This window comes from Podarcis erhardii (assembly GCF_964252035.2).
Source record: "Podarcis erhardii genome assembly, chromosome: 3".
In the NCBI taxonomy this organism is placed as follows: domain Eukaryota; kingdom Metazoa; phylum Chordata; class Lepidosauria; order Squamata; family Lacertidae; genus Podarcis; species Podarcis erhardii.
Genome location: NC_138507.1, coordinates 93,240,349 through 93,265,562, shown reverse-complemented (window position 1 = coordinate 93,265,562; position 25,214 = coordinate 93,240,349). Strand labels below are relative to the sequence as shown.

Here is a 25,214-nt window from a genome sequence, read left to right as displayed (position 1 = left end):
TAAAGACCAACAGCCCAATCCTATGCTATCTGACAAGGACATGCCTACCTGTTTCACTGCAGGTATAGCAATATGCCCCCTGATTTCATAGGAGGAGGATGTTCAATGTGATTAAAAATCCACTGAACTCGGCAGACATGATAAACACGCCTAGGTTGCATGACTCCAAAATACACTCGCAAATCAATCCCGCCAGACACATTGGGACTTATTTCCAAACCGAAGATGGTAAGGATGGGGCTTTAAATTTATCCCGCAACTGTATATTAATTCAGTTCAAGGTAAAAAATATATCAAAAAATCAACTTGGTCTGCAGAACAAAAACGTACGGACTTGATCGCCCAGTGCTGGATGTGCCAGACCTAGCTACGGCTGCTGGGTTGGCGTAGTGCGGCAAAAGCAGTCTAAGTAGGCTCAGAGGCACGCTTTTCCTTGCCCAGGGTGCAAAAAGAAAGCCCAGGCGGCTCAGCTTATGGGGAGTCCACCCCATAAGTGAAGGACCAAGGGAGAGAAACGAAGCGCTACCTGCTTAATCCGATGCTTCAGCCGAGGATCCCCTGCGGGGCTGCTTCCTCCGCGAATCCGCATGGCAGCTCCGCCACCGCCGCCGAATTCCACCCCTCCAACGAAGCGGGAGCTCCGCCTCCCTCCGCTTCAGACTCCTTGAAGACCCCGGAAATCGGCCTCGCCTTGAGGCACGACGACCCCCTCGGGAAAGGGAAAGGCAGAGCCAAGAGGCGGGTTGGGATCCCCGTGCAGGCACTGCTTTAGACGCCTAACACCCACCCGACTCATGAAGGCCCAAATTGGCGTCTCATTCCTGATTCAAGCCCCCCGTTCCAACCCTTCCACTCCCGGTGCCTATGATACTTTCTAGCTTCAGCTCTCTCTTTACGGAAGCATTTCGTATCCCTTGGTCGTGTGGGGGGACGACGACGCAGCCCGCCTGATGCCGTTGGACTCCAATTCCCATCATTCCTAGTCACCGTCGTCAACAGTCAGGGATGATGGGAGTTGCAGTCCCAAAAATAAATAAATCTCGAGCACCTCACGTTTGCCACACCGCTATTGAGCGACTGGATAGACTACAATTCCCAGCGTGCAATGCGGCAAAGCCGCAGGGAGCGGGAGCTGTACGGTGGCTGCGAAGGGACGCGAGGGGTGTGGCGATATACGGTGGCTGGTGGGGCTCGCGCCGGAGGCGGCACTGTCAGTGGCGGGATGGAGTCGGTGGTGTTCATTTTTTCGCTCATTGACTGCTGCGCCCTGATCTTCCTCTCCGTTTATTTCGTATCCTCCGGTCTCTCTTTTTTGGCAGGCGGCCTGGGAAGAGGGAGGCTCGAGCGGGCGCGGCAGCCCTCCGTGGTCTGTGGGCGGGCGGGCTGGGAAGGACCGTTGGGGCGGCGAAGGGGCTCTGGGAGGCGGGGGGCGTCGGTGACCGTCGGCCGTGGGAGCCGTGAAGGTGCTGCTGCGGGAGAACGAAGAAAGAAGGGGCTCCTGGGAAGGAGACCGTGGGGAGGCAGCGAGGGGCTTTTGGGGAGCGGCCTCGAGAATATGTTTAAGGGGAAGAAAAGTGGGGTGCGAATGTTTTAAACGCTGCCTTCAGGTGTTTGGGGCGAGAGGAAATGGAGGTTTGGCTAACGAGGGGTAAAAAGGAATGAATCTGCGGACCCTTGCACCTTCAGTCAGGGTTGGTATCCTGGCCCAGGCAAATGGGACATTAGTGCTGGCCTCTTACCCCTTTGGGCCCATTGCCCATGGAGAGCCTAGACTAGAAGGCACCACTGCTGGGACCTGGCAGCCACCCAGTTTTGCTAAGCTATGGTACCAGCCATGGTGATGGCCAAGGAGACATGGAGGTAATATGGCAGCATTTCCAGCAGAAATTTAAATGCACACGCAGTCTTCCTAACTCTGTAAAAACCCTGTTTTATTGTAGCTCTGTAAATTGTAGTATGGCGCTCAGGCAGTGCTTTTTGCGGATTCTTTTATATGGATAGGTTAAATTTTGCCTAGAACTCGCAACTTACAAATATATAAAATATTGAAAACTGTTATTGTTATCATGGCATTTTAGCTGTACGAGATATTTGAGAGTTCTGCTGGAGTGCCTGCTTATACTTGGGTTGCCACCCTAGTCCTAGATGTGTATACTTGGAAGTAAATTTCATGAATAGGAACTTATTTAGTCTCATGAATGGGAGCTTACTTCCAGGTATATGTGCCCTTTGTTTTATCATTCAGACTGTTGCAAGAATACTTCCATGGTTGTTTTATGACTTCTTAGGTTACAAAGGCCTTAAACATAGCCTTCAGATTTTTTCTGAAGGCCAAAGTACCTTAAGTGTGCCTGCTCCTAAGATTAACATTTAGATATCTCTCATTTTCTAAGAAAATGTTCAAGCATTTTAGTTAAGAATTGTGTGATATGCTGAGTTTTTTCTTAAATATATTGATGCTGCTGAAGATGTTGCTATGCTACATGGTTGACTACATGACTAGTATTTCCTAACTAAAATTGCTTCATTTTCATGCATGCATTATAAGTAAGGCATTATGGAGCACTGAACATGTCAGTATAATTATGCCTTGCTTCAGTTAAATTCAGTGTTTTAAGTGGCATACTTAGCTCTTACTTCTGTAGGTCACAACCTGTAGTATGGTCTAAATTTCTAGCTCAAAAATTTATTGTAACAGCACAAAGAAGGTGTATCTGTCATGGGTTCAGCATGATGCCACGCTGGCCTTGTGACAAGAAACCATAGTTTCCTGTCAGCTCACCCTGCCCTCTGTTCCCTTTGCGTGCCTCCAGGCAGGGGATCTGAAGGTTTTGCTTCTGAATTTCAACAACAGTTTCCAGTGCACAAAAGGGGATGGAAGGGAAGAGAGGGAGGAATGTGTAAGTCTCATTGTAGCTCATTCACATAAAGGGAAACCATGGGTTGTATTCAACTAAGTTTTACTCAGAGTAGACTCAATAAAATTGATATGACTGAGATGGGTCCATTAATCTCAGTGGTTCTACTCTAAGTAAACTTAGTTGAATACAATCCCATGGTTTCCTGCAGCATATGAATGTGACCAGTGTGTGGTTGTATGCTTTTGTTACAGCAGCTATTCTGCCGTAAATGTTCAATATATACAATAGTTGTACACTAACAGGAATGAACCCAAGCTGATAGAGAGGTGTTATAGAATCATAGAATCATAGAGTTGAAAGAGACCACAAGGGCCATCGAGTCCAACCCCCTGCCAAGCAGGAAACACCATCAGAGCACTCCTGACATATGGTTGTCAAGCCTCTGCTTAAAGACCTCCAAAGAAGGAGACTCCACCACACTCCTTGGCAGCCAATTCCACTGTCGAACAGCTCTTACTGTCAGGAAGTTCTTCCTAATGTTTAGGTGGAATCTTCTTTCTTGTAGTTTGGATCCATTGCTCCATGTCCGCTTCTCTGGAGCAGCAGAAAACAACCTTTCTCCCTCCTCTATGTGACATCCTTTTATATATTTGAACATGGCTATCATATCACCCCTTAACCTCCTCTTCTCCAGGCTAAACATGCCCAGCTCCCTTAGCCATTCCTCATAAGGCATCGTTTCCAGGCCTTTGACCATTTTGGTTGCCCTCCTCTGGACACGTTCCAGTTTGTCAGTGTCCTTCTTGAACTGTGGTGCCCAGAACTGGACACAGTACTCCAGGTGAGGTCTGACCAGAGCAGAATACAGTGGCACTATTACTTCCCTTGATCTAGATGCTATACTCCTATTGATGCAGCCCAGAATTGCATTGGCTTTTTTAGCTGCCGCGTCACACTGTTGGCTCATGTCAAGTTTGTGGTCAACCAAGACTCCTAGATCCTTTTCACATGTACTGCTCTCAAGCCAGGTGTCACCCATCTTGTATTTGTGCCTCTCATTTTTTTTGCCCAAGTGCAATACTTTACATTTCTCCCTGTTAAAATTCATCTTGTTTGTTTTGGTCCAGTTCTCTAATCTTTCAAGGTCGTTTTGAAGTGTGATCCTGTCCTCTGGGGTGTTAGCCACCCCTCCCAGTTTGGTGTCATCTGCAAATTTGATCAGGATGCCCTTGAGTCCATCATCCAAGTCGTTGATAAAGATGTTGAATAAGACCGGGCCCAAGACAGAACCCTGTGGCACCCCACTAGTCACTCTTCTCCAGGATGAAGAGGAACCATTGATGAGCACCCTTTGGGTTTGGTCAGTCAGCCAGTTACAAATCCACTGAGTGGTAGCGTAGTCAAGACCGCATTTTACCAGCTTCTTTACAAGAATATCATGGGGCGCCTTGTCAAATGCCTTGCTGAAATCAAGGTAGGCTACACCCACTGCGTTCCCTTCATTTACCAGGCTTGTAATTCTGTCAAAAAACGAGATCAGGTTAGTCTGACATGACTTATTTTTCAGAAATCCATGCTGACTATTGGTGATCACAGCATTCCTTTCTAGGTGCTCACAGACTGTTTGCTTAATGATCTGCTCCAGAATCTTCCCTGGTATTGATGTCAGACTGACTGGGCGGTAATTATTTGGGTCCTCTCTTTTCCCCTTTTTGAAAATAGGGACAACATTTGCCCTCCTCCAGTCTGCCGGGACTTCGCCTGTTCTCCAGGAATTCTCAAAGATGACTGCCAGTGGTTCTGAGATCACATCTGCCAGTTCTTTTAATACTCTTGGATGCAGTTCATCTGGCCCTGGAGACTTGAATACATCTAAACTAGCCAAGTATTCTTGTACTATCTCCTTAGTTATTCTGGGCTGTGTTTCCTCTGCTGAATCATTTGCTCCAAATTCTTCAGGTCAGGCATTGTTTTCTTTATCGGAGAAGGCTGAGGCAAAGAAGGCATTGAGGAGTTCAGCCCTTTTTGTGTCCCCTGTTTGCATTTCACCATCTTCTCCTCTGAGGGACCCCACTGTTTCTTTGTTCTTCCTTTTGCTACGAACATACCCATAAAAGCCTTTTTTGTTGCTTTTAACCTCTCTAGCAAGCCTGAGTTCATTCTGTGCTTTAGCTTTTCTGACTTTGTGTCTACACGTGCTGGCTATTTGTTTGAATTCCTCTTTGGTGGTTTCCCCCCTTTTCCATTTTTTGTACACATCCTTTTTTAATCTTAACTCAGTTAAAAGTTCTTTAGATAGCCACCCTGGCTTCTTTAGGCACCTTCCATGTTTCCATCTCATTGGTATTGCCTGAAGTTGTGCTTTTACTATCTCCCTCTTAACAAACTCCCAGCCATCATGAACTCCCTTTCCTTTTAGTATTACTGTCCATGGGATCTCACCCAGTACTTCCCTAAGTTTTATGAAGTCGACTTTTTTAAAGTCAAGAAATTGAGTCCTAGTATGCTTGGCTGCTCCTTTCCGCTGAATAGTAAACTTCAGAAGAGCATGATCACTCGCGCCTAATGATCCTTCCACTTCTACTCCACTAACCAGGTCATCAACATTGGTTAGGACCAGATCTAAAATGGCTGTTCCTCTTGTTGCTTCTCCCACTTTTTGGACAATGAAGTTGTCTGCAAGGCCAGTGAGGAATCTGTTTGACCTTATGCTCTTGGCTGAGTTTGACATCCAACAAATATCCGGGTAATTGAAGTCCCCCATTACTACTATCTCCCTTCCTTTTGCATGCTTGGCCATCTGTTCCAGGAAGGCATCATCTATGTCCTCCGTTTGGCTTGGGGATCTATAGTAAACTCCCACAATGAGGTCACTGTTATTCTTCTTTCCCCTAATTTTGACCCAAATGCTCTCACTTTGGCTTTGAGGTTCTAAATCTTGGATCTCTTCACAGGTATACACATCCCTGACATATGACGCCACTCCTCCTCCTTTCTTGTCTGGTCTGTTTCTCTGAAATAGATTGTATCCCTTCATTATTACATTCCAATCGTGGGACTTATCCCACCAGGTTTCAGTGATGCCTATTATGTCATATTTAGTTTGCTGTACCAAGAGCTCAAGCTCATCTTGTTTATTTCCCATGCTTTGCGCGTTAGTGTACAGACATTGAAGTCCATTAATCATTCCCCCGTGTCTCTTATTTAAGGATTTTTTCCTCCCACCACTAGGTCTGCGTGCTGTTTGCTCCATTTGGTCTATGACATTTGGATGATCATCTTCATCAATTGATAGACTCCTACCTTCAGGAGCACTGTCTCCCTCCCCCACATTAGTCAGTTTAAAGCCCTCCTGATGAGGTTTCTGAGATTTTTGGCAAAAACATTCCTCCCAACCGTTGTGAGGTGCAGCCCATCGCTTGCCAGAAGTCCATCTTCAAGAAACTGCAGTCCGTGATCTAAGAATTCAAACGGTTCCTGTTTACACCATTTGCGAAGCCAGCTGTAGATACATCTATAGCTGTAGATTATCTATAGCTCTGCAATGAAGATGCAACTATTTTCTTTAATTAATTTGCTTTCTTGCCATTTAGCATATGGTTCCAGGGCAGGTTACAATTTACAATTATAAAACAAAGAAAACAGTTAAAACCACGAAACAAGGAAAGTTTTAAAAGTGTAAAAAACAGTTCCTTATATAAAAACAGTTTAGAAAACCTGTCAGGCTCCTGCAGATTCCAGCTATAAGTGGTGAAGAAGAAGAAGAGTTTGGATTTGATATCCCGCCTTTCACTCCCTTTAAGGAGTTTCAAAGCGGCTAACATTCTCCTTTCCCTTCCTCCCCCACAACAAACACTCTGTGAGGTGAGTGGGGCTGAGAGACTTCAGAGAAGTGTGACTGGCCCAAGGTCACCCAGCAGCTGCATGTGGAGGAGCGGAGACGCGAACCCGGATCCCCAGATTACGAGATTACCGCTCTTAACCATTACACCACACTGGCTCTCAAGTGGAACCCTTTGTGGCCAAGCCACTGTTCAGCTATTGCTGAAGCTGCTGTGACCCAACACAGTAATTGCAATAATGGCCAGGGAAGCCTGCGCTTAGTCTTGGGTGTGCGCGCTTAGGTTGGCACCTTAGGTTCTCTGCTTCTGCCTTATAATTATTATGATTGCTTTGGCCAGTCACGGTGGTTGTGTGGATGCTGGGGCTTGCACTACCTAGGATGCCAAGTATGTTGTATCTTGGGGCTTGGCTGTGTGCACTGATGTTGTTAAGTCTATCAGCGTAACAGCAGGGTTGTGAATTCTGCTGTTACTAATCAATGTTACTAATCTTCTGAAATAGCCTCTTGCTTGTGAACGTTCTGCTTGTTCTGTAACCTTTGTTACATTAGTAGAATCCCTTGCAGTCAGATGTTTATATGAACTGTTTAACTCTGTTGTAATACTCAGGAGTGGTGCAAGGCATTTATGGCTCTTGTGTCACAGGGTAGAGTGCTTCCCAAATCATAGTAATTCCTTATCTTGACCTTCAGATAATTACATTATCAGATTTGGAATGTGACTACATTAATGCTAGATCTTGCTGCTCAAAACTAAATAAAGTAAGTTTTTTTCCTTTTCTCTTTTTAAAGTGATGAGATTCTGAAATTAGATTTAGAAGTGGTGTGGGGGGGTCATCTTATTAATATGAAATAATCAGGATTATGTAACGTTATCTACCGATAGAGTGAGTTCCACTGTCAAATATATTTTACTGTCAACCATTCCTCATAGGGTTTGATTTTCAGACCTTTGATCATCTTGGTTGCCCTCCTTTGTTCCAGCTTGTCAATATCTTACTTAAACTGTGGTGCCCAGAACTGGACACAGTATTCCAGATGTGGTCTGACCAAGGCAGAATAGTACTGTTACTTCCCTTGATCTGGACACTATACTTCTGCATTAGCTTTTTGTTGTTGTTGCATCACACTGTTGACTCACGTTCAGTTAGTGGTCTGCAACGACCTCTAGATCCTTTTTACATCTATAAAGTGGTACCTCGGGTTACAAACACTTTGGGTTACAGACTCTGCTAACCCGGAAGTAGTACCTCAGATTAAGAACTTTACCTCAGGATGAGAACAGAAATCGCATGCCGGTGGCGGGAGGCCCCATTAACTAAAGTGGTACCTCAGGTTAAGAACAGTTTCAGATTAAGAACAGACCTCTGGAATGAATTAAGTTCGTAACCAGAGTTACCACTGTACCTACAAGACAGGTGTCCCCCATCTTATATTTGTACACCTGATTCTTCCTGCCTAAGTGTAGAACCTGACATTTGTCCCTATTGAAACTTTTAAAAGACATCTGAAGGCAGGAGGTTTTTAATGTTTGATGTTTTTATTTTGTTTTTAGATATGCTATAAGCCACCCAGAGTGCCTGGGGAAACTCAGCCAGATGGGCAGGGTATAAATAATAATAATAATAATAATAATAATAATAATAATAATAATAATAATAATTATTATTATTATTACGTTTGGGCCCAGTTCTCCTGTTTAGGTCATCTTGAATCCCTATTCTGACTTACAATGGAATAACTAAGAAATGGATGAGTCCTTCATGTGTGGATAGTTTTCTGCCTTTTGCTTATTTGAAAATTCACCCACTTAGATCTAGATGCATTCCTCTGGTAGTACTTTTGATGCAGGGATTTCCCCAGCACTATGCTAATAGTATTTTGCCTTTGTGAGGGAAAAGGAATCCTCTTCCCGTCCCACTAACTAACTTTGGGACCTGGTGTCAACATGTGGGTTGTTCAGTTAATGGGCCTTTTGGATCTCCCCTGATCCTCAGAACCTGCGTTGCTCAAATTCCTCCACCACACTCATGACTCCAGTATTTTTCTCCTTGTGTTTCCTGGCTTTGGGAAAGCAAGAGCCATGACTCTGGGGGGAATCACATGCCTTGTTTGCTAAAGGTCCCAGATTCAGTCCCTGACATCTCCAGGAAGGGCTGGGAAGAACTCCTGTCTGAAGACCTGGAGGGTATTATGCTGACAATACTGAGCTAGTTGGATCAGTGCTCTGACTCAGTATAAGGCTTCCTGTGTTCCATAGCTCATCTTGTATACCCGCATTCTGCTACCTTCTTGTCCTTTGCAGGCCATTTCCTTTTCCTTGCCCAAACCTGGCCATTTGCAACTTCCTGCAAAGTATGCCTCTCTAGCCCATTCCTGTGTTTTTCCTCCTTGCTCTCCCCTTGTAGTATTGTCACTGCTTGCATCCCATGGCTCAGTCCCCTTTCCCACCTGGTTTCTCCTCTGCTCTTCCAATCCACTCCCTTTACAGTTTGTTTCCTGTTAAGTTGCATTAGTTCTGCAGTCAGATGGCTTCACATTGATGGCTTTAAAGGATCAACGATTTGCCGAGGACTAGTATCCATTGCTAACAAATAGCAAAGATATGTGTGTTCTCAACGTCATCTTTTTTATGGCACAGTTTGGATTACTGTGTCTTAAGAATTTAAGAACAGAACACATGCAGCCCTGCCCTTTTGGAAAGTACTCTTCCCTCTGTGGAGTCCTCACTAGAAATTTAGTCTTGAAGTTAAAGGCAAGCATTTAGAATTTGTTCCTGTAGAGCAGGGGTTAGCAAACTTTTTCCGTAGGGGGCTGGTCCACTGTCCCTCAGACCTTGTGGGGAGCCGGACTAGATTTTGAAAAAAATAATGAGCGAATTCCTATGCCCCACAAATAACCCAGAGATGCATTTTAAATAAAAGCACACATTCTACTTGTGTAAAAACACGCTGATTCCCAGACCATCCACAGGCCGGATTTAGAAGGCGATTGGGCCGGATCTGGTCCCCGGGCCTTAGTTTGCCTACCCCTGCTGTAGAGGGAGCCTAGCAGGCTATTCAGGTGCATAAGTAAGTAGAAAGGAACATAGTAGTAATGCTAGTGCAAGTGGAATGTTACTGTTTGAGCTCAAAAATAGGGGTTTCAGCAGAAAAAAATCATGCCAATGTTTGCTTTTGTGTGGGAGAGAGAGAGTGAGAAACAGAAAGAAAGAAAGAGAAAGAAAGAAGAGCGCCCACTTGCAAGGTGATATAGATGTCTCAGAGCCTGGGCACACTTCTCCCTTCTGCTTCTGAAATCTCAACAGTAGATCCTCCAAGTGCCCCTGTTTTCCAGGGAGAGTCCCAGATTTACAGAAGCTGTCGCAGTTTCTGAACTGATCCTGGAATTTCCGGCTTTTCCTTAGAATATCCCTATTTTCATTGGAGAAATGTTGGAAGATAAGCGACAGGCTACGTGTTGAAGCCTGAGCTCAGCCAGAAGGCTTAGAAACATAAAAAATAAGATTAAGATCCTTGGAATGCTAAATTATGCCCTTTTTTTTTTACAAATCCTGCACACAACTCTGGACTTGGATATGTTCCCAAATAGACCCAACTGCTTCTGTCTGCAGTACTTTTCTCAATGCTGCCTCCGAAGTGCACGGCTAGATCCTGAAAAGAAGTTTGGACACTTTGATGGCATTGTGGTGTTTTTGTTTTTTGTTTTTTTAAGTACTTGGAGTCATGTGAATTGTGCCAGTTCTGTGATCAGTTGGCAGACTGATAATAGTGTTGACAGTGTACTTTTATCCCATTTGCTTGTACACTCCCACAGAGTATGTCTTTTATTTTTCTAAAAATTTCTCTTTTCCAGTGGGTGATCCCTGAATTGATTGGCCATACCATTGTCACTGTATTAATGCTTATTTCACTGCACTGGTTCATCTTCCTCCTCAATTTACCTGTAGCAACCTGGAATATATATAGGTAAGGGCCAGTGGGGTTGTTTGTGGGTCTTTATAGCTGTTACCACTTATTTAAAATGTATTTCAGATGTGGAATACTGTTATTGACTTGATGCCCATCATGCTGTTCCTCCTTTAGTCTGTCTAGTTCCACAATTTATGAAATTCACCATCCTCAGCGGGAATGGCTTGAACATCAGTGTTGCTTTCTCTACTCTCTTAACTTTTAAATCTGTCGAGGTGTTTTGCTTTTCCTGAGGACTGATGAGACTTCCCTCCTTGAGGGCATTTGAGGGGGGGGGGCGGAAAGCTCACTAACTGCATCTTGGAGCTTCTTTATTCCAGTCCAAATAAAAAGATCCTTGGGTTGAAGCAGGCCCTGTTGTTGTTTGTGCCTGCCTCCCTCATGATGGATGGAAAGTTTATTTTACAGGAAAATATGTGGTGGGAATTTTTTCTATTACATAAAATTCTATACCTCCCCCATCATTGCTACTGTGGGCACTATCTACTGCGAAATAATCTATTGGTTTGTATAATTGCTTTCCCCTTGTGTTCTTCCATTATTATTGGCATTATGTAATAATGTCCTAAGTGATACACATACTGAGCCACTAATTCCAATAGCTGTGGTGCTCTGCCAAGTGCTGCTGATAACAGTTGACACCACTGCTGGTAGAGTAACTATTTATAAGGCCTGAGCAGCTGTTTTTCCTCTAATATTGTGGTGAATTTAGCACATGGTTGGTTTTCCATAGTTGGCTGCAGTGAGATTTGTTTGCCGCCAACTAAAGACAACCAACCATGCCCTGCCCCTCCTAACCTCTCGCTACCAAGGAAATATAATAAACAAATAGAAAGAGAACCTACCCAAGTGACACGGACATAAAAACCCCACACATATACCAAATATTTCCACCCTCCCCTCCCCCTCCTCTTCTTCCTCAACTTTATTCTGTACACAACACTAATGTCTCACTTCAGATGTGAAAAAGATTCTGCAACCTGAAAAGAGACAATGCATATACTTTCGTAAACCAAGAAAATCTTAAATAAATTTAAAAAAACACAAAAAACTTAGCACATTAGGTCAAACATTCATGTTCCTCTTGATGACTTCTATGTGTGTATGAAACATTAGAGGGAAATTAACATAGTAGATGGGAGATGGGGAATCTGTGGCCCTTGAGTTGTTATTGGACTCAAAGCTCCCAACAGCCCCAGTCATCCCAGACAATGGACAGGGACAATAGGAGTTGTAGTCATAGCATCTAGAAGACAAGAGGTTTCCCATCCTTGACATAGCTGTTTTGGAGCAGAATTCCAGGTGTTGCTTTTGATCTTCTTCCACTTGATCATCTTAAATGCCCTTCTCAAAAGTGCCCTGGATGATGTGTGGTTGGTGGCCACAGGACAGAGGGCATTTTCAGTGGTTGCCCCTGGCTGTGAATTACCTTCCTCAAAGAGACTCATCTGACACCTATATGGTTGTTTTGCTGCCAGAGCAAGACCTTTTTGTTTTTCCAAGCCTTTTGATCTGTCTTTGCCTGCAATATTTTTATTTTCTGTAACTACTCCTTTGCTGTATTCATACTTTTATTGTTGAATTTTAAATAGCTTCATTAGCTTTTGTGGACTTATGCTGATTTAAACAATTATTCATGTCTCCTCAAAATAAAATATATCCAAATAAGTCTTGTAGGCATTGCTGTAGGTGCTCGGTTGTTAATTAATTTCTCTTTAAAAGAAAACCACTTGACCTTTTTGATGTCGAAATGAGTAACTTGCCTGTGCTTCCAGTAGAGAAGCTAAATGTGAAAGTGGTTTCTGAAGTACATTTACCATATCAAAGCTGGGGTTTTTTTACTGTCTGTGAACCTATTTTGTACATTGATGCAGGTTTGTATGTGCTGATCACAAGAAAGTAAGCATTCATTTGGTTCCCTTTCCCATCCCCCTTCCCAGTAGAAAGCTGCTTGCATTGTACAGTTGATATTGACAAGTGGATTGCAGATCCATTATATGGTCTACAATTTGGGTCAGAGAACATTTCAGCCAGCTCTCCCTCACACATAAATTGCTTGTGTGGATCTACTCCCGTGAATAGTATAAAGTCAAAAAAAGGTGATTTACGAAAGATCATAGCCCTTCTCTCTGTAAACAGGACAACTTGCCATGTTTTGTTTTTTCTAATTGCCGAGGGGGACACTGTGATCTCACAGAAGTCTCTCAGATAATGCTGTTCACATGAGTAGGTTCTGAGCATGAGCAATTCTTTGCAAGGGTCAAGTAGCTGAAGTAGCATCCAAATTAAATAGCATGGTTTCAATGCACACAGTGGAGAGACAGCTTTCAACTGGTCATGTTCCTAAGCTCCTAACTAAATTCCTCCATGTTCCAAGTAAATATGTAACCCTGCATTTGCAGTATTCCAGTTTTCCAGATTGGGGGAGTTCCCAGGGTTCTCCAGAAAATGAATTTGTACCATATTTTGAAATGGTTGACAATATAAGCATTTCTTTGTCTACTGAAACTAATATTGTGCAAACGCTTTCTCCACAACTGTCCCCCTTTGCACAGTCTCAGTCTCCATATGCCCTCCTTCTTTCCAGTTGCACTGCTTCCATCTCCCCCCGCAAGTATTCAGGTTTCCATGTTCTCTGTCCCTTTTTCGTTTTGCTCTCCTGTTTGAGCCCTCTGATTATCTGCCTCCCATCACATTACGTATTCTCTCTGGGACAAACCCTGCTTTTCCACCAGCCATCAATCCAGTTTTTTCTACAAAATCTGCTCCAAAACTTATTTTGCCGCTGCTCTGCTTACCTAGACCCTTCTTCATGCTTTGATATATTTTGGTCCTTTCTATTAGCACACTGAGCTTGAATTGTGTCTCCTCTGTGCTGGAGTGCTGTTGGCATTACAACATTTTTTCCTTAATCCTTTTCAGGTACATTATGGTTCCTAGTGGAAACATGGGAGTATTTGACCCCACAGAGATCCATAATCGAGGGCAGCTGAAATCGCACATGAAGGAAGCCATGATTAAGCTTGGCTTTCATCTCCTTTGTTTTTTCATGTATCTTTACAGGTGAGTCTCAAGTCTTACAACTTGGAAAGAAGGCCAGCAGCATATTTAAAATACCTGATGCCACACCAGCTCTGAACTTAATAGGGTTCATCTATCTGCTGTGCTGTTTAAGCTTTCTGCTACATTCACTATTCGTAATAGTGACCAAATGCTAGTTCTTCCTCTCTCCTCAAACCCCACACTCCCATTTCTTTCTTTTTGTAAAAAAAAAATACTAGTTGCATTTCAGTTTTGCTGCATGTGCCTATGCTCATGTGTTTTTGTGAGGGTATTTGGGAATATCTGACTGACACTGTTTGTAACTGGGTTTAGGTTTAGACTGGGAGCCCAGCACATCACGTGACCCTCTGGGATATCACACTACAGCTCATCCAGGAAAGAGATTCAAGACCTGGATATATCTAATGTAAAACAAACCAGAAAGGCACCTTGCATTGCTTTTGAAAACACATCCCCAAATTTTACTGCTGACACATAATCCTCACAAAGCAACAGCAGAGGTTGTCACAACTTAAATTGATCTTGTGGTTCTTGTGTAAAAAGGCAAGTAAACAAGGGCATGGTTCCTTTGCGCTTCCTTAGCTATTAATAGCTCTTTATTTTTATACAAATCAATCAATGTATTCACCTGGTCATGTTTGTTGTATGGTGACTGGTTATCACAAAGATTTCCATCACTGCTGGCTTTTTCTTTGAGAGCCTCTCTGTGGGCGAAGTTTATTTGTGGCGACACTCACACTGTGCAATGAGGTGCGAGTCCACTCTTAACTTACACTTTCTGTTTGGATGCGGTATGTTTTGTTCATCCAGCTGGATATTTCTTTTCACTCTTGTGGCTTTATACAAAAACATCCTAGGAATTGTAGTTTAGCTGGGTCTTATCTGCTAAGAGATCCTTACTCTCTTTCCTGCCGCATCAGAAGTAGTTCCCAAAGTTCTCTGGGAAGAGGGAATTAGTGTTTAATAAGTTGAAAGTCTGTAGTATACAGTGTTTGTCATATTGTCCTGTATACAGTACTGCAGGCTCAGTTTTTGAGCAGTTCCTTGTTTCTGTTTAAATGTCTGCATTCAGGGCGCACCTTCAGAAGATTCCATATATAGAAGATTCCATATATGTAAATTGTCATATATTTTGATGTTGTCATATATATATATATGGCAAAAGTGTCCCATTCCTGCCCTAGAATATAGGCCCTGTTCCAAGGTGGTTATTCTGCATGTGTGGAATGGTTTTTGGAATAAATGCCATGTGCTCATAGATGGGAAGTAACACTATGTAGTGTTCACACCTTTCAGATCATTTCAGGCTGTGAGGTTGGGTTTCTGGACATGTTTGTTATAAGGATTTTCTTTGAGAGTCCCAGAGATGGAAATCATTGGCCCATCTGTTCTGGGGATGTTACAACCGATGATGAAAGTGGTCCTTGCCTTTCTTTATTTGAAGGCTTAAGAGCTAAATCCTTTTGAAACTGAGGGTGGTGAACTATTGACAAGACAGACCTGTTTGAGAGGCAGTCCTACATGCCACACCAGCTATGCATTATACATACCTTGTAAACTCTGGAATTTGTCTAGCACTAGACATGCCTTATAAAGCCTTGATTATCAAGCAGCTTTAAACTTGAGGATATCCTGGACTAAAAGAGACTTGCTGTAGTAACGGCTAGCTATGTACAATCACATATGCTACCAGTTTGCATCACAATGCCTAGTTCTTCAGTAAGACCGGACTATGCAAATGAACCAAATGGAAACAACTTTGCCAATGTTTCTAGCATAATAAAGATGCAAGTTGCAGGGTGTGCGTGTAAGGTTATCTATTTAAAATTGAACAAATTCCTTCCAGTAGCACCTTAAAGACCAACTAAGTCAGTTCTTGGTATGAGCTTTCGTGTGCATGCACACTTCTTCAGATATTTAAAATTGTACCTTTAATATGTTTTCCTTCTTTCTGCAGTATGATCTTGGCGCTGATAAATGACTGAAGTCGAAGTCGAAGTGTTACAGTTGCCAAATTCTGAGTTGTCACTCACAGCTTTCAAGTAAACCTAGACCAGTGTCGTCATGCAGTATATTTTTTCCTCTTTGAACAAAAAATATTTTTGCTGTATTTTTTAACATAAAAAATATTTTAAAAACCAACATACTGAGTTTCTCGAACCGTTGATTTGTCCCTTCTTCAGTCGATTTTCCTATTATATCCAGTTCATATTTTTCTCAAGAATGCCAGCTAGCCAATGAATGGAGTCAGATGATGGCACCAATGCCAGGATGTCACCATCAAGAATTGTTTTGTGAATTACCACTGTTACAAGTACATAACCATCACTTCCTGTATTTTACTGAATATTATTTCCCTTGGACCTAGCTTTTTAAAATCTTTCACTTCCTCACTCGTTTGTGTATCCACACACACTTAATGCAGTGATGGCCAAACTTGGCCCTCCAGCTGTTTTGGAACTACAATTCCCATCTTCCCTGACCGCTGGTCCTTTTAGCTAGGGATGATGGGAGTTGTAGTCCCAAAACAGCTGGAGAGCCAAGTCTGGCCACCACGGACTTAATGCATCCGATGGAGTGAAAACTTATACCATAATAAATGGTAGTTTTTGTATGAGCTGTGGTAGTGTTGAAGTGCTGTTGATAAAGACCATTAGAGCTTGGCTAATCCCAAGATATTACTGTGACATAAACCATTTCAACCCAAGAACTACATTTGATGCTACCTATATGGGATATGGAGTGGCCTCTAAACACCTGCATTGTTTTTGCTCTTACCCCATCTGGGGGGCCCTGGAGTAGTTCCCTGTAAAATCAAATTTCCACCAGTACATTAACAAACTGCTGTGGGTCATAGGGGATGTCTTTCTTTTCTTTCTTTTTTTTTTTAAGAAGAGTTTGGATTTGATATCCCGCTTTATCACTACCCTAAGGAGTCTCTAAGCGGCTAACAATCTCCTTTTCCCTTCCTCCCCCACAACAAACACTCTGTGAGGTGAGTGGGGCTGAGAGACTTCAAAGAAGTGTGACTGGCCCAAGGTCACCCAGCAGCTGCATGTGGAGGAGCGGGGAATCGAACCCAGTTCCCCAGATTACGACTCCACCACTCTTAACCACTACACCACACTGGCTCTCAGGGGATGTATTTCTATATTGAGGCTGTGAAACTGCATCTGAAATACTGGAGCTATTTCTAAATGCATCTGGCCAAAAGACACAGGGTAGCAGGATAAAAGAGAAGACCTGAAGCCTAATAAAGTTGGCTATCAATCAAAGACTAGAATACTTAACAGCTTTTTGTCAACATTTCTACTGTAGTTGCCCTTGACATAGTAGGAGTTCCCTATGGTAGGATAAATTCAACCCTTTTCTCCTGGTTTTCTGTGTGAATCTTCCCTTTTAGAGATACTAATAACCTTGTTGGAAGGGTGTAAAGGAGAGGATTAATTAGCTCAATCCATCTTCCTCATGCCCAAAGCTGCTGTTGGTTTGGTCATGATGGCTTATTGTGACTCATGTCAAGGTAGCTTCATGAAATGCTACAGGATCAGGCAGTCTCGGCTCATTCACGGATGGTATTTTAATCTGATCACTAATAGGAGCAGGAAGTGTCCTCTTTCATCAGGCTTCTGCAGTTGAAGCTGTTTCTTGGTAATTAAGGGCTACTTCTAAGAAAACACATCTCACAATCCTTACCTACTTTAAATATGCCTTAAGGGCTTACATCAGTCTGTTTGGCTCATTTCAACACCACTCTAGCCTAAACCACTTAATTTTTTTAGATTAGTTTTTAAAATGGATTATGCACCTTTAGGAGCTATTCTCCACCTAAACTGTTAATTGCATTGTTATCTGGCTTGCTATAGAGATGGAGTTTACTCCCTATCCTGCGTCTGATTTTCCTTGGTTTAGAATCAGGTATAATTTTTCCTCCTATTAGAAGACAGAGCAAAACACATTTTTGTCTTGTTCTGCAGGTGGTTCCCTCAACTGCTCTCGCAATAGTTTCACTAACTGGCTTGGTACATATTGCTCCCCTTCTGCTACTGGTCACATAGCACACAGGTGGCATATACAGTGGTACCTCGGGTTAAGTACTTAATTTGTTCCGGAGGTCCGTTCTTAACCTGAAACTGTTCTTAACCTGAAGCTAACTTTAGCTAATGGGGCCTCCTGCTGCCGCCGGAGCATGATTTCTGTTCTCATCCTGAAGCAAAGTTCTTAACCTGAAGCACTATTTCTGGGTTAGCGGAGTCTAACCTGAAGCGTATGTAACCTGAAGCATATGTAACCCAAGGTACCACTGTATAGGTTAGTCTATAGTGTAGTTAGAGGTTAAAGTAGTTTCTAGAGAGCTAGGCACACTTATTCTTCGAAAATGCATGGAAATATCTACCTTCCTTTGGTGCAACTTAAAAAAAGGTCAAGGGAGGCGCACATATCCTTCAGTAGCTTGCTCTATCCGTACTTGATGCAAGAGTATCCCTGTAAGAGGTGCAAGTTGTTGCAGCTGAAGCAACCTTTACTATATACTAGTGGCCACCCTTCGAGTGTCACTCCAGGGTACAGAGAGGCAGTCTGGGGAAAATATATAGAGTGGAACCTTAGTATTCAAACGTAATCCATTCTAGAAGTCGGTTCAACTTCTGAAACATTAAAAAACCGAGAAAGGGCTGGCTGCAAAGTCAATGGGAAAAAATGAAAAATGCACCTCGGAATTATTATTATTATTTGTACCCCGCCCATCTGGCTGGGTTTCCCCAGCCACTCTGGGTCGCTTCCAACAGAGATTAAAAACACATTAAAACATCAATCATTAAAAACTTCCCTAAACAGGGCTGCCTTCAGATGTCTTCTAAATGTCAGGTAGTAGTTTATCTCTTTGACATCTGATGATAGCAGTTCAACTTCCGAGGTGCATTTGAAAACGGAAGCATTCACTTCCAGGTTTTCGGCATTCGGCTTCTGAAATATTTGACAGCCGAGACGTTCGAAAACCGAGGTTTGACTGTACACATATACCAGCTGTGGGGGTCATTTAGTTTATAATGCAGCCCAGCACAACGTATGATCCTCCAAGCTGAATATAGCCCTGTGCATAAACAGCCTGGCCTTGAGTCCCATCTGTGGTTATAAAGAAGGAATGGCTGTCAAGCCATAACGGATAGCTGCTAAGCTGTTTTTCTGCTCTGTGGATCACTCTTGTAAACTTGCTCTTATGTAATGAGCAAGAGTAGCACTGGAGGATTAACTATCATAGCCTAAAGCCCGGGGCCTGCTGCTCCTGCATAAAAGGACCACAAATGCTCATGGGATATACCAGGGTTGGCCAGAAATAGCACTGAAGCTTAGAAAGCTAAGAACTGTTCAAGTCCAGTTATTCATTCTGTTTATTGAATTGGAAAGAAAGGGAATACAAATATTTGTTAAGTGCTGTGCACCGACATGGAAAAGTGTATTTTTTTTAAAACCCCAATAAAAACAAAAACCAGTAATTAATGTAGTCTGAATGAACATTTTAAAAGATATGTTTAATATACTACATATTTATAAAATAAGGTGTTCTGTAAATAATTAGTAAAACAAGTGAAAATAAATATGGAGACCCAAAGTTCTTATGTTTTAATGTAATATAGTAAAGAAACTTTAAACTACTTAATATAATTCAAGAGTAACAAAAATCCAGAAAGTTTAAGAACGCAATCCTTTGAAACATTTAATATCAGTCCATAGCAAATAGTCATTACATACCAAAAGCTCTAAGTGTTAACTAGTTCCACCACAACTCCATATAAATCTTGACAATTTAGAAATTTGAGAATAAAAGTTCTTTTCTTGATCTCTACAGCTTGGTTTGTAAGTACACACATGCTTTGAGGATCCGTTTCTTCCTCATACATTTTCAAGGAGCCGACAACTTTTTCCATCTGTGCCGAGAAGTGTTAAGAATTAAATCTAGTACATTTATCCTAACAATGAAACACTTAAAAGATGGAGCACACTGAATTTCAAATTTATAAAAATATATTGGTATTAACCAAAATCTTAAAGTTAGAGGACACTTCACATACACACAACATGACTTAAAGTATGCAGTAAAACAGGACATGTACCTAGAACAGTTGGTTCCATGACAGTTTGTGTTTCACGCACACACATTCATACCACACGCACACACACACTTTGCTGAATCCGGATCATCCAAAGTCAGCAAACAGGAAATGGGGTTCTAGTTTGTGTTCCAGCAACTAGAGCAGCTACTGCAAACAACACTGCACAAGTCAAGTCCACCCTGTTCAAAAAGTGTCAAAGTGTTTCCAAAATTCTACTAATTGTCAAATGAGCGGTTTGTTCTATGGCAGCTGAAAATGGACTCAAGCCAATGCAATATACATTTTAACCATATATAGGATTGATACTCCAGTTTTAACAGTTCATTTGAAATGCATCAAATTGAGGCAACATGTGCTTTGGGGGTATTGACAAAGGGCACCAAGTTTTACTGAAAATTGGTTCTCTTCCCCTTCTGATCCTACCCCAAAATTAGAAACTAGACATTCTTCTGCTGTTAACTAAAATAAAAATAAAAATTACAAGAACTCTCCCAATGTCTCTTTTGCCAGCACAGGACTGGTTTAAGAAAACATTTTAACTTAAAGCCATTTTTCCCTTTGGGGTGGGAATTTATTTTTTTAATTAAGATGGCACTAAACACCTAGTATTAAATTACATTCAACAGTATCTGCTCGGAAGCCAGAATGAGACTATTGGCAAAAGTTGGGTAGCTTTCACTGGTGACTTCATATCAAAACTTGTATTATGATCCCCTAATTTTAAAACTAAAAACTTAAATGAGGGAACTAAGCCACACATTTACAAGGCGATTTTAAGGGCTATGTAAAAACTGTTTCTTCTTTTGTGCTCCTACTTTTAAAATCACTTACCTGATCTGAGAAGCACTGTGGCAAGATACTGTAGTGATTTATAGCCAGTGTGCATATTTTGGAGTTGATGGGTACAAAACCTAAGGCAAAATGCAAACTACTGTATCCTCTTTCCCACTCATTGCCTTCTGCTCATGGTAAGATATGGCCAGTAATCAGTGATTGCTCTAGCCTAGAGTAGAAATGCCTTCGTCATATATAAAAAAGAATGTTGAGATAAGCCTATTCCTTGACTTCTCCCCTAACAACAGTGACACTCTAGGGTTCTTTTTTTATCTGAAATGCTGACGTGCTTTTCAATCTACATATCAGTCAATTTAGGCTGCTCAGCTATTTAAGATGACTCACAAGAAATCCTAGCATTGTTATTGCAGTTAAAAGTTTGCTTCCAGACAGATCTTGACTTTATTTGGTTCAGTTGTATGCCAAGAAGCAGAAATTAAAACCACCTCAATCTGAAGAGCTTTCTCTTAAAGTTGCATGGTCTGTATTATGCAACTGAATTTAGAAATGGCATTCTCAAAACACATGCTTCTCGTTCAGCTCCACACTCAAGTGCTTTTTTATTTAAAAAAAATCCAAGAACTCTTTCATAAGAGGTGAGGAAGCATAAGCAGTAGTATGTCCATTTAATTTTGCTCTTAATTTGGTTTCCTGCTGGTGTTATGCGTTTCAAAGAAAAGGAAACAAATTGGTCCATTTTTTTTTTCACCACAACAGCGTCCTTGCAGGAAGTCTTAACTACAAGCATCAGATTGAATAACCTATAGAAATCTAGTAGCACCAAATCAAACTGATTTTAGTGCACACTTCATAATTCACTTCCAATTTCCCTTCCAATCTCCTAGGGTAGTTTTGAGTTTGCAAGCAGTACCACCAGCACCATATCAGTAATACAGCTGTGAATTTTTAAAGATTCAGAATGAGGGTATCTGCAAAAGTAAGATTTTATACAGGCTCAGAGGGAAGACTACAAAAATGTTCCAATTACAAAAACAAACCTTAATGTCAAATGAACAGAATACATGTCAATGGACAATTGTAATAAATGTAAGGTAAAATTACATATAAAAAGCTGCAACAGAACAGCTTAAATGTATTAAAGACTGGATGTAAATTTCTTTGCTGCTCCTAAATCCATGAGAATGCAAGGCAGCGGCATTCTGTTGTTTAAAGATTTCTCTGTAAACCTGGTCTGCACATATATTTTAAGCGAACTGGATAATTGTAATAGTGTTGTGTGCTTATTCAGAGACAATCAAACTTAAACAACTGAATTACTACATTGATTGGAATACCACTTGTTCCAGTCTGGAGGTATTTAAAGAAATTCAATCATGAATCTCTGATCAAATTAGAAGGCTCTGAAGGAAAACTGTTGCAAGTCTGAGTTAAGGGATACATGCCAAGTGCAATGGCAATAACTCATATTCCTTATCACAGAATCTGTGCCTAAAAAAAAAAAAAAAACATGCACAAGGGAGCAAATTTCCTTCTAGTCCTGTGTCTTTCCTAATGTTAAGACCTTTTTCCACCTGTAGCTTCTATTTTAGCTGGTACTACAAGGATGTGTTAACTGTTCTTTTATTATGAGTTGCTTTCTTTTCTGTTCTTTTTAAACTTAAGGATGGCCCTAAGTGCATTTTCACCCTTTAACTATAAGAGAAATTCTGAAACCAACTAACTATGTCAAACAACTGGTTAGTTCTCTGAGTTTTAGTATGTATCCTCTGCACAAAGATAGTTAACAGCACCTACTCAGAAATAGTTCCTGGAGAAAAAATGATCTGGAAAGTTTGTACAAGGTATGTATTTAATTCACAGCAGACAGTCAACTCACCGATTTATTTATTTTTAAGATAATGCTATAAAGTACTATTCTCATTTTAGGTCTTTACTATGTTTTAAATAAGAACCATTGCACATTAAGGCCAATTTAGAATTTTCATTTATTAAATTTCAGAAATTACATTGTAATGGTTTAGTTGGCGGTTCTGAAAGTTCTCAAATTCTTTTATGTTGGTAAACAAAGTTTCCTTTTAAAATAATACTTTATATAGCCTGTGTAAAACTGTTGCCAGCCAAATGGTCTTACACAACACTCCAGAGGAGCACCTATTATACTGCATTTACTTGTAGATGACACTTTTTAAGCTGGTTTCAATTCCAAATGTATACAAATGAAGTCATTTTAATGCTATAAATTATTTATTTTTCTTTCTTAAAAAAGAAGATTGTGCTGTTAACCCACTTACAGGGCAACAAGCTAGGTGAAAAGTACAAAAACTTTTGTCAAGTGTGATACTGAAGAGTGCTTTTCATGTCATTCACTGGTTTAAACATCTGGGTTTAGATATACTGTGCAACGGGCAAGGCTTAGAATCCATGAACCAAGCTGCAAAGATCTCAAGCTAAATAAGGCGGAGAGACTCAGAGAAAGAAGAGAAGGAAAGACTTTCCTATCCAACATGTACTCTTCAGACTAAAGCACTCTTTCTATCAAGCCTTCTAAACTGTTAAATAAAAGGTTTCCAAACAAGCATTTAAACTTCATTACACAGAAGAAGAGCAACAATAACAGTAGTCTGCCTGACAAAATGGCAGAAGGGAAAATGTATATACGGAGTTCAATGGTTAGCCTGAATGTAGCACAGTTCTTCACAACCGATGGGGGGTTACTTCAACATGGTGTCCAACAACGTTCTAACGACGTGCTTCATCTCAACTGTTTACTATGAAGCAAGGTGGTAAAATGTTTGGCCCCAGTTGGGCTTCAGAAATGGTTCTTTTTTTTCATGACGAGCATGTCTGTCCAGCTATCAATCATGTTTGTTTGCACCAAATCCCAAGCCATTTAAAATACGACTAAATTTAAGTTAAACAGAAGTCGTCTGCTCCAAATTCACCATCAACTATCCATGCTACTGCATTCCTCTAAGGGCGGGGGAGAGGGAGATGGAATGTAAAAAGAAAAGAAAAAATAAGAAATATCTTTAAAATCATAGTTCACCTCAGCCACGATATACACATGTATCTTCAGATTTACAAAAGACATACACACAAACTCATTTAGGGCAACCCAACCCAACTGAGCAGCTACAGTCGCCATCGTACTAGTTCTGAGAGTCCAGCAGGGGCTTTTAAACAGCTTGCTTCACTCTGGGAGCTACAGAAGTCATTTCTAATACAGGGCCAGTGGGAAGAGGGGCTTTTTGTGCAAAAGAGACTTCCTTGATTGAGTTGAAACTTCCCCTGCAGGAGCAGACAGCTGCCAGAACACACATTTAACAGTGTCATAAAGTAATTAAGAGGTTGAGAAAAGTTGTAGTAAAACCCATTTTAGATACTGAGATGGAAGGAATAAGAACTGGTACATGGGGCTTTAATTTTTCCTAAGATTACTTTGCCAGCAACTTCAGGAAATGTATTCTAAAGCAGAATAAAGCAAGCATTTCTAAAAGAATGGAAAATGTTTTGCAGACTGGAAGCTCAATTAAAATTTTGATACATGGTTAAGAAAATAACATTGTTTTTGCTCACACCATGGTGCAATGTATTGGGTTACACCTATAGACACAAAAACTTCTACAGCCTTGCATATTAGAATGTGTATACATCTACCAAAAGCCTGTTTGCTAAGAACTTGTTTACTACAGTCTAGTTTTCACATATGATGGTATCTCTTTTTATGCTGCCCCAGCTTTGCGAAAGAAGGGCATCTTGACAGAGCAATGGAAAAATTAGTCCTGGCTTGGGCTAATACCCAGATAGGACTTTTGCATTTCAGAGATATCAACTGGAATTAATTCAAAACCTGCAGAACCACTGGCAGTAAAAGGTTCCAGGTGAAGAATTGAAGCTCAGGTTTGTCTCAGCTATTGAAGCTCTCTCCTCATGTAACAGATACAGCTTCAATTAACAAAATGAGCAAGATACCCTTTCATTTCAAAGCAAAGAAACAGCTACATCATCAGTTTCAATTGATCTTTATTCTGGTTTGCTAGGGTCCAGATTTCTTTTCATTTCATGCCAACTAAAATAAATTTAACTACCAGGTTCAGTAACATTAAAATAGCTTGCTGCAGCTTCTAACGGTTCACACAAGGTGTCTCCATCTGATTTTTGGCAATCCCCTGCCTCTGTGTGCAGCCCTTCCACTAACGCTGCAATCCATATTGTTCAAGTTGCTTCCTTTGACTCTCAAGAGACTTTTTAGGGGGCACAGGGAGAGGAGATAATAAAATTCATTATGTGTGTGACCCAATATTATTATTATTAGTAGTAGTAGTAGTAATATCCCACATTTTTTCCAGACCTGTACTCAAGGCAGCTTACAGATAAAATGCAGAAACTCCACACCATACTGCAGTAACTTATCTCCTCTGTCATTTACTCTCAAGTCTCATTCTCTACCTACTCTTCCTTGAGGTTTCTTTCTTGGTTCCCTGGGCTATATTGCACCTCACTTATCATTCTTGTCTTTGTGCTCCTTGTCCCTTAACTTAACTTCTTCCCAGTCCTTAGGCATCTTGTG

At 41.4% G+C, this 25,214-nt stretch overlaps 3 protein-coding genes across 8 annotated transcripts in view; 1 reads left to right on the top strand and 2 right to left on the bottom strand.

Annotated features, from left to right (window-relative positions):
* Positions 1 to 1,024, bottom strand: part of NVL (nuclear VCP like) — a 44,723-nt gene extending 43,699 nt beyond the window's left edge. The window contains exon 1 of the mRNA XM_081857789.1: positions 527 to 1,024. Coding sequence (XP_081713915.1) covers positions 527 to 589 — 63 coding nt within the window. The 5' untranslated portion in view covers positions 590 to 1,024. The remainder of the gene's footprint in view (positions 1 to 526) is intronic.
* Positions 1,025 to 1,131: 107 nt separating this feature from the next.
* CNIH4 (cornichon family member 4) lies at positions 1,132 to 15,878 on the top strand. Of its 2 annotated transcripts, XM_081857842.1 has the most exons (5): positions 1,132 to 1,291; positions 7,396 to 7,464; positions 10,558 to 10,670; positions 13,596 to 13,736; positions 15,694 to 15,878. In XM_081857842.1, the coding sequence occupies exons 1-5, from the start codon at positions 1,223 to 1,225 to the stop codon at positions 15,719 to 15,721; spliced, it is 420 nt and encodes a 139-aa protein (XP_081713968.1). In that variant the 5' UTR covers positions 1,132 to 1,222; the 3' UTR covers positions 15,722 to 15,878. The 2 variants fall into 2 exon arrangements, with proteins under 2 accessions (XP_081713968.1, XP_081713969.1); XM_081857843.1 differs by lacking the exons at positions 1,132 to 1,291; positions 7,396 to 7,464 and adding an exon at positions 8,286 to 8,309.
* Positions 15,879 to 19,333: 3,455 nt separating this feature from the next.
* The window catches only part of WDR26 (WD repeat domain 26), a 37,367-nt gene continuing 31,486 nt past the window's right edge, over positions 19,334 to 25,214 (bottom strand). For 3 of the 5 annotated variants that reach the window (XM_081857802.1, XM_081857803.1, XM_081857805.1), the window contains one exon: positions 19,334 to 19,663. In XM_081857802.1, coding sequence (XP_081713928.1) covers positions 19,629 to 19,663 — 35 coding nt within the window. In that variant the 3' untranslated portion in view covers positions 19,334 to 19,628. Of the gene's footprint in view, positions 23,615 to 25,214 lie in introns of all 5 variants that reach the window. The other 2 variants (XM_081857804.1, XM_081857806.1) reach the window with 1 other exon arrangement.

Coding starts and splice junctions, on each gene's coding strand:
- CNIH4 (XM_081857842.1), top strand. CDS start 1,223: ATGGAGTCGGTGGTGTTCATTTTTTCGCTCATTGACTGCTGCGCCCTG. Junction 7,465..10,557: donor GCTGCTCAAAACTAAATAAA/GTAAGTTTTTTT, acceptor TCTCTTTTCCAG/TGGGTGATCCCTGAATTGAT. Junction 13,737..15,693: donor TTTTTCATGTATCTTTACAG/GTGAGTCTCAAG, acceptor TTCTTTCTGCAG/TATGATCTTGGCGCTGATAA.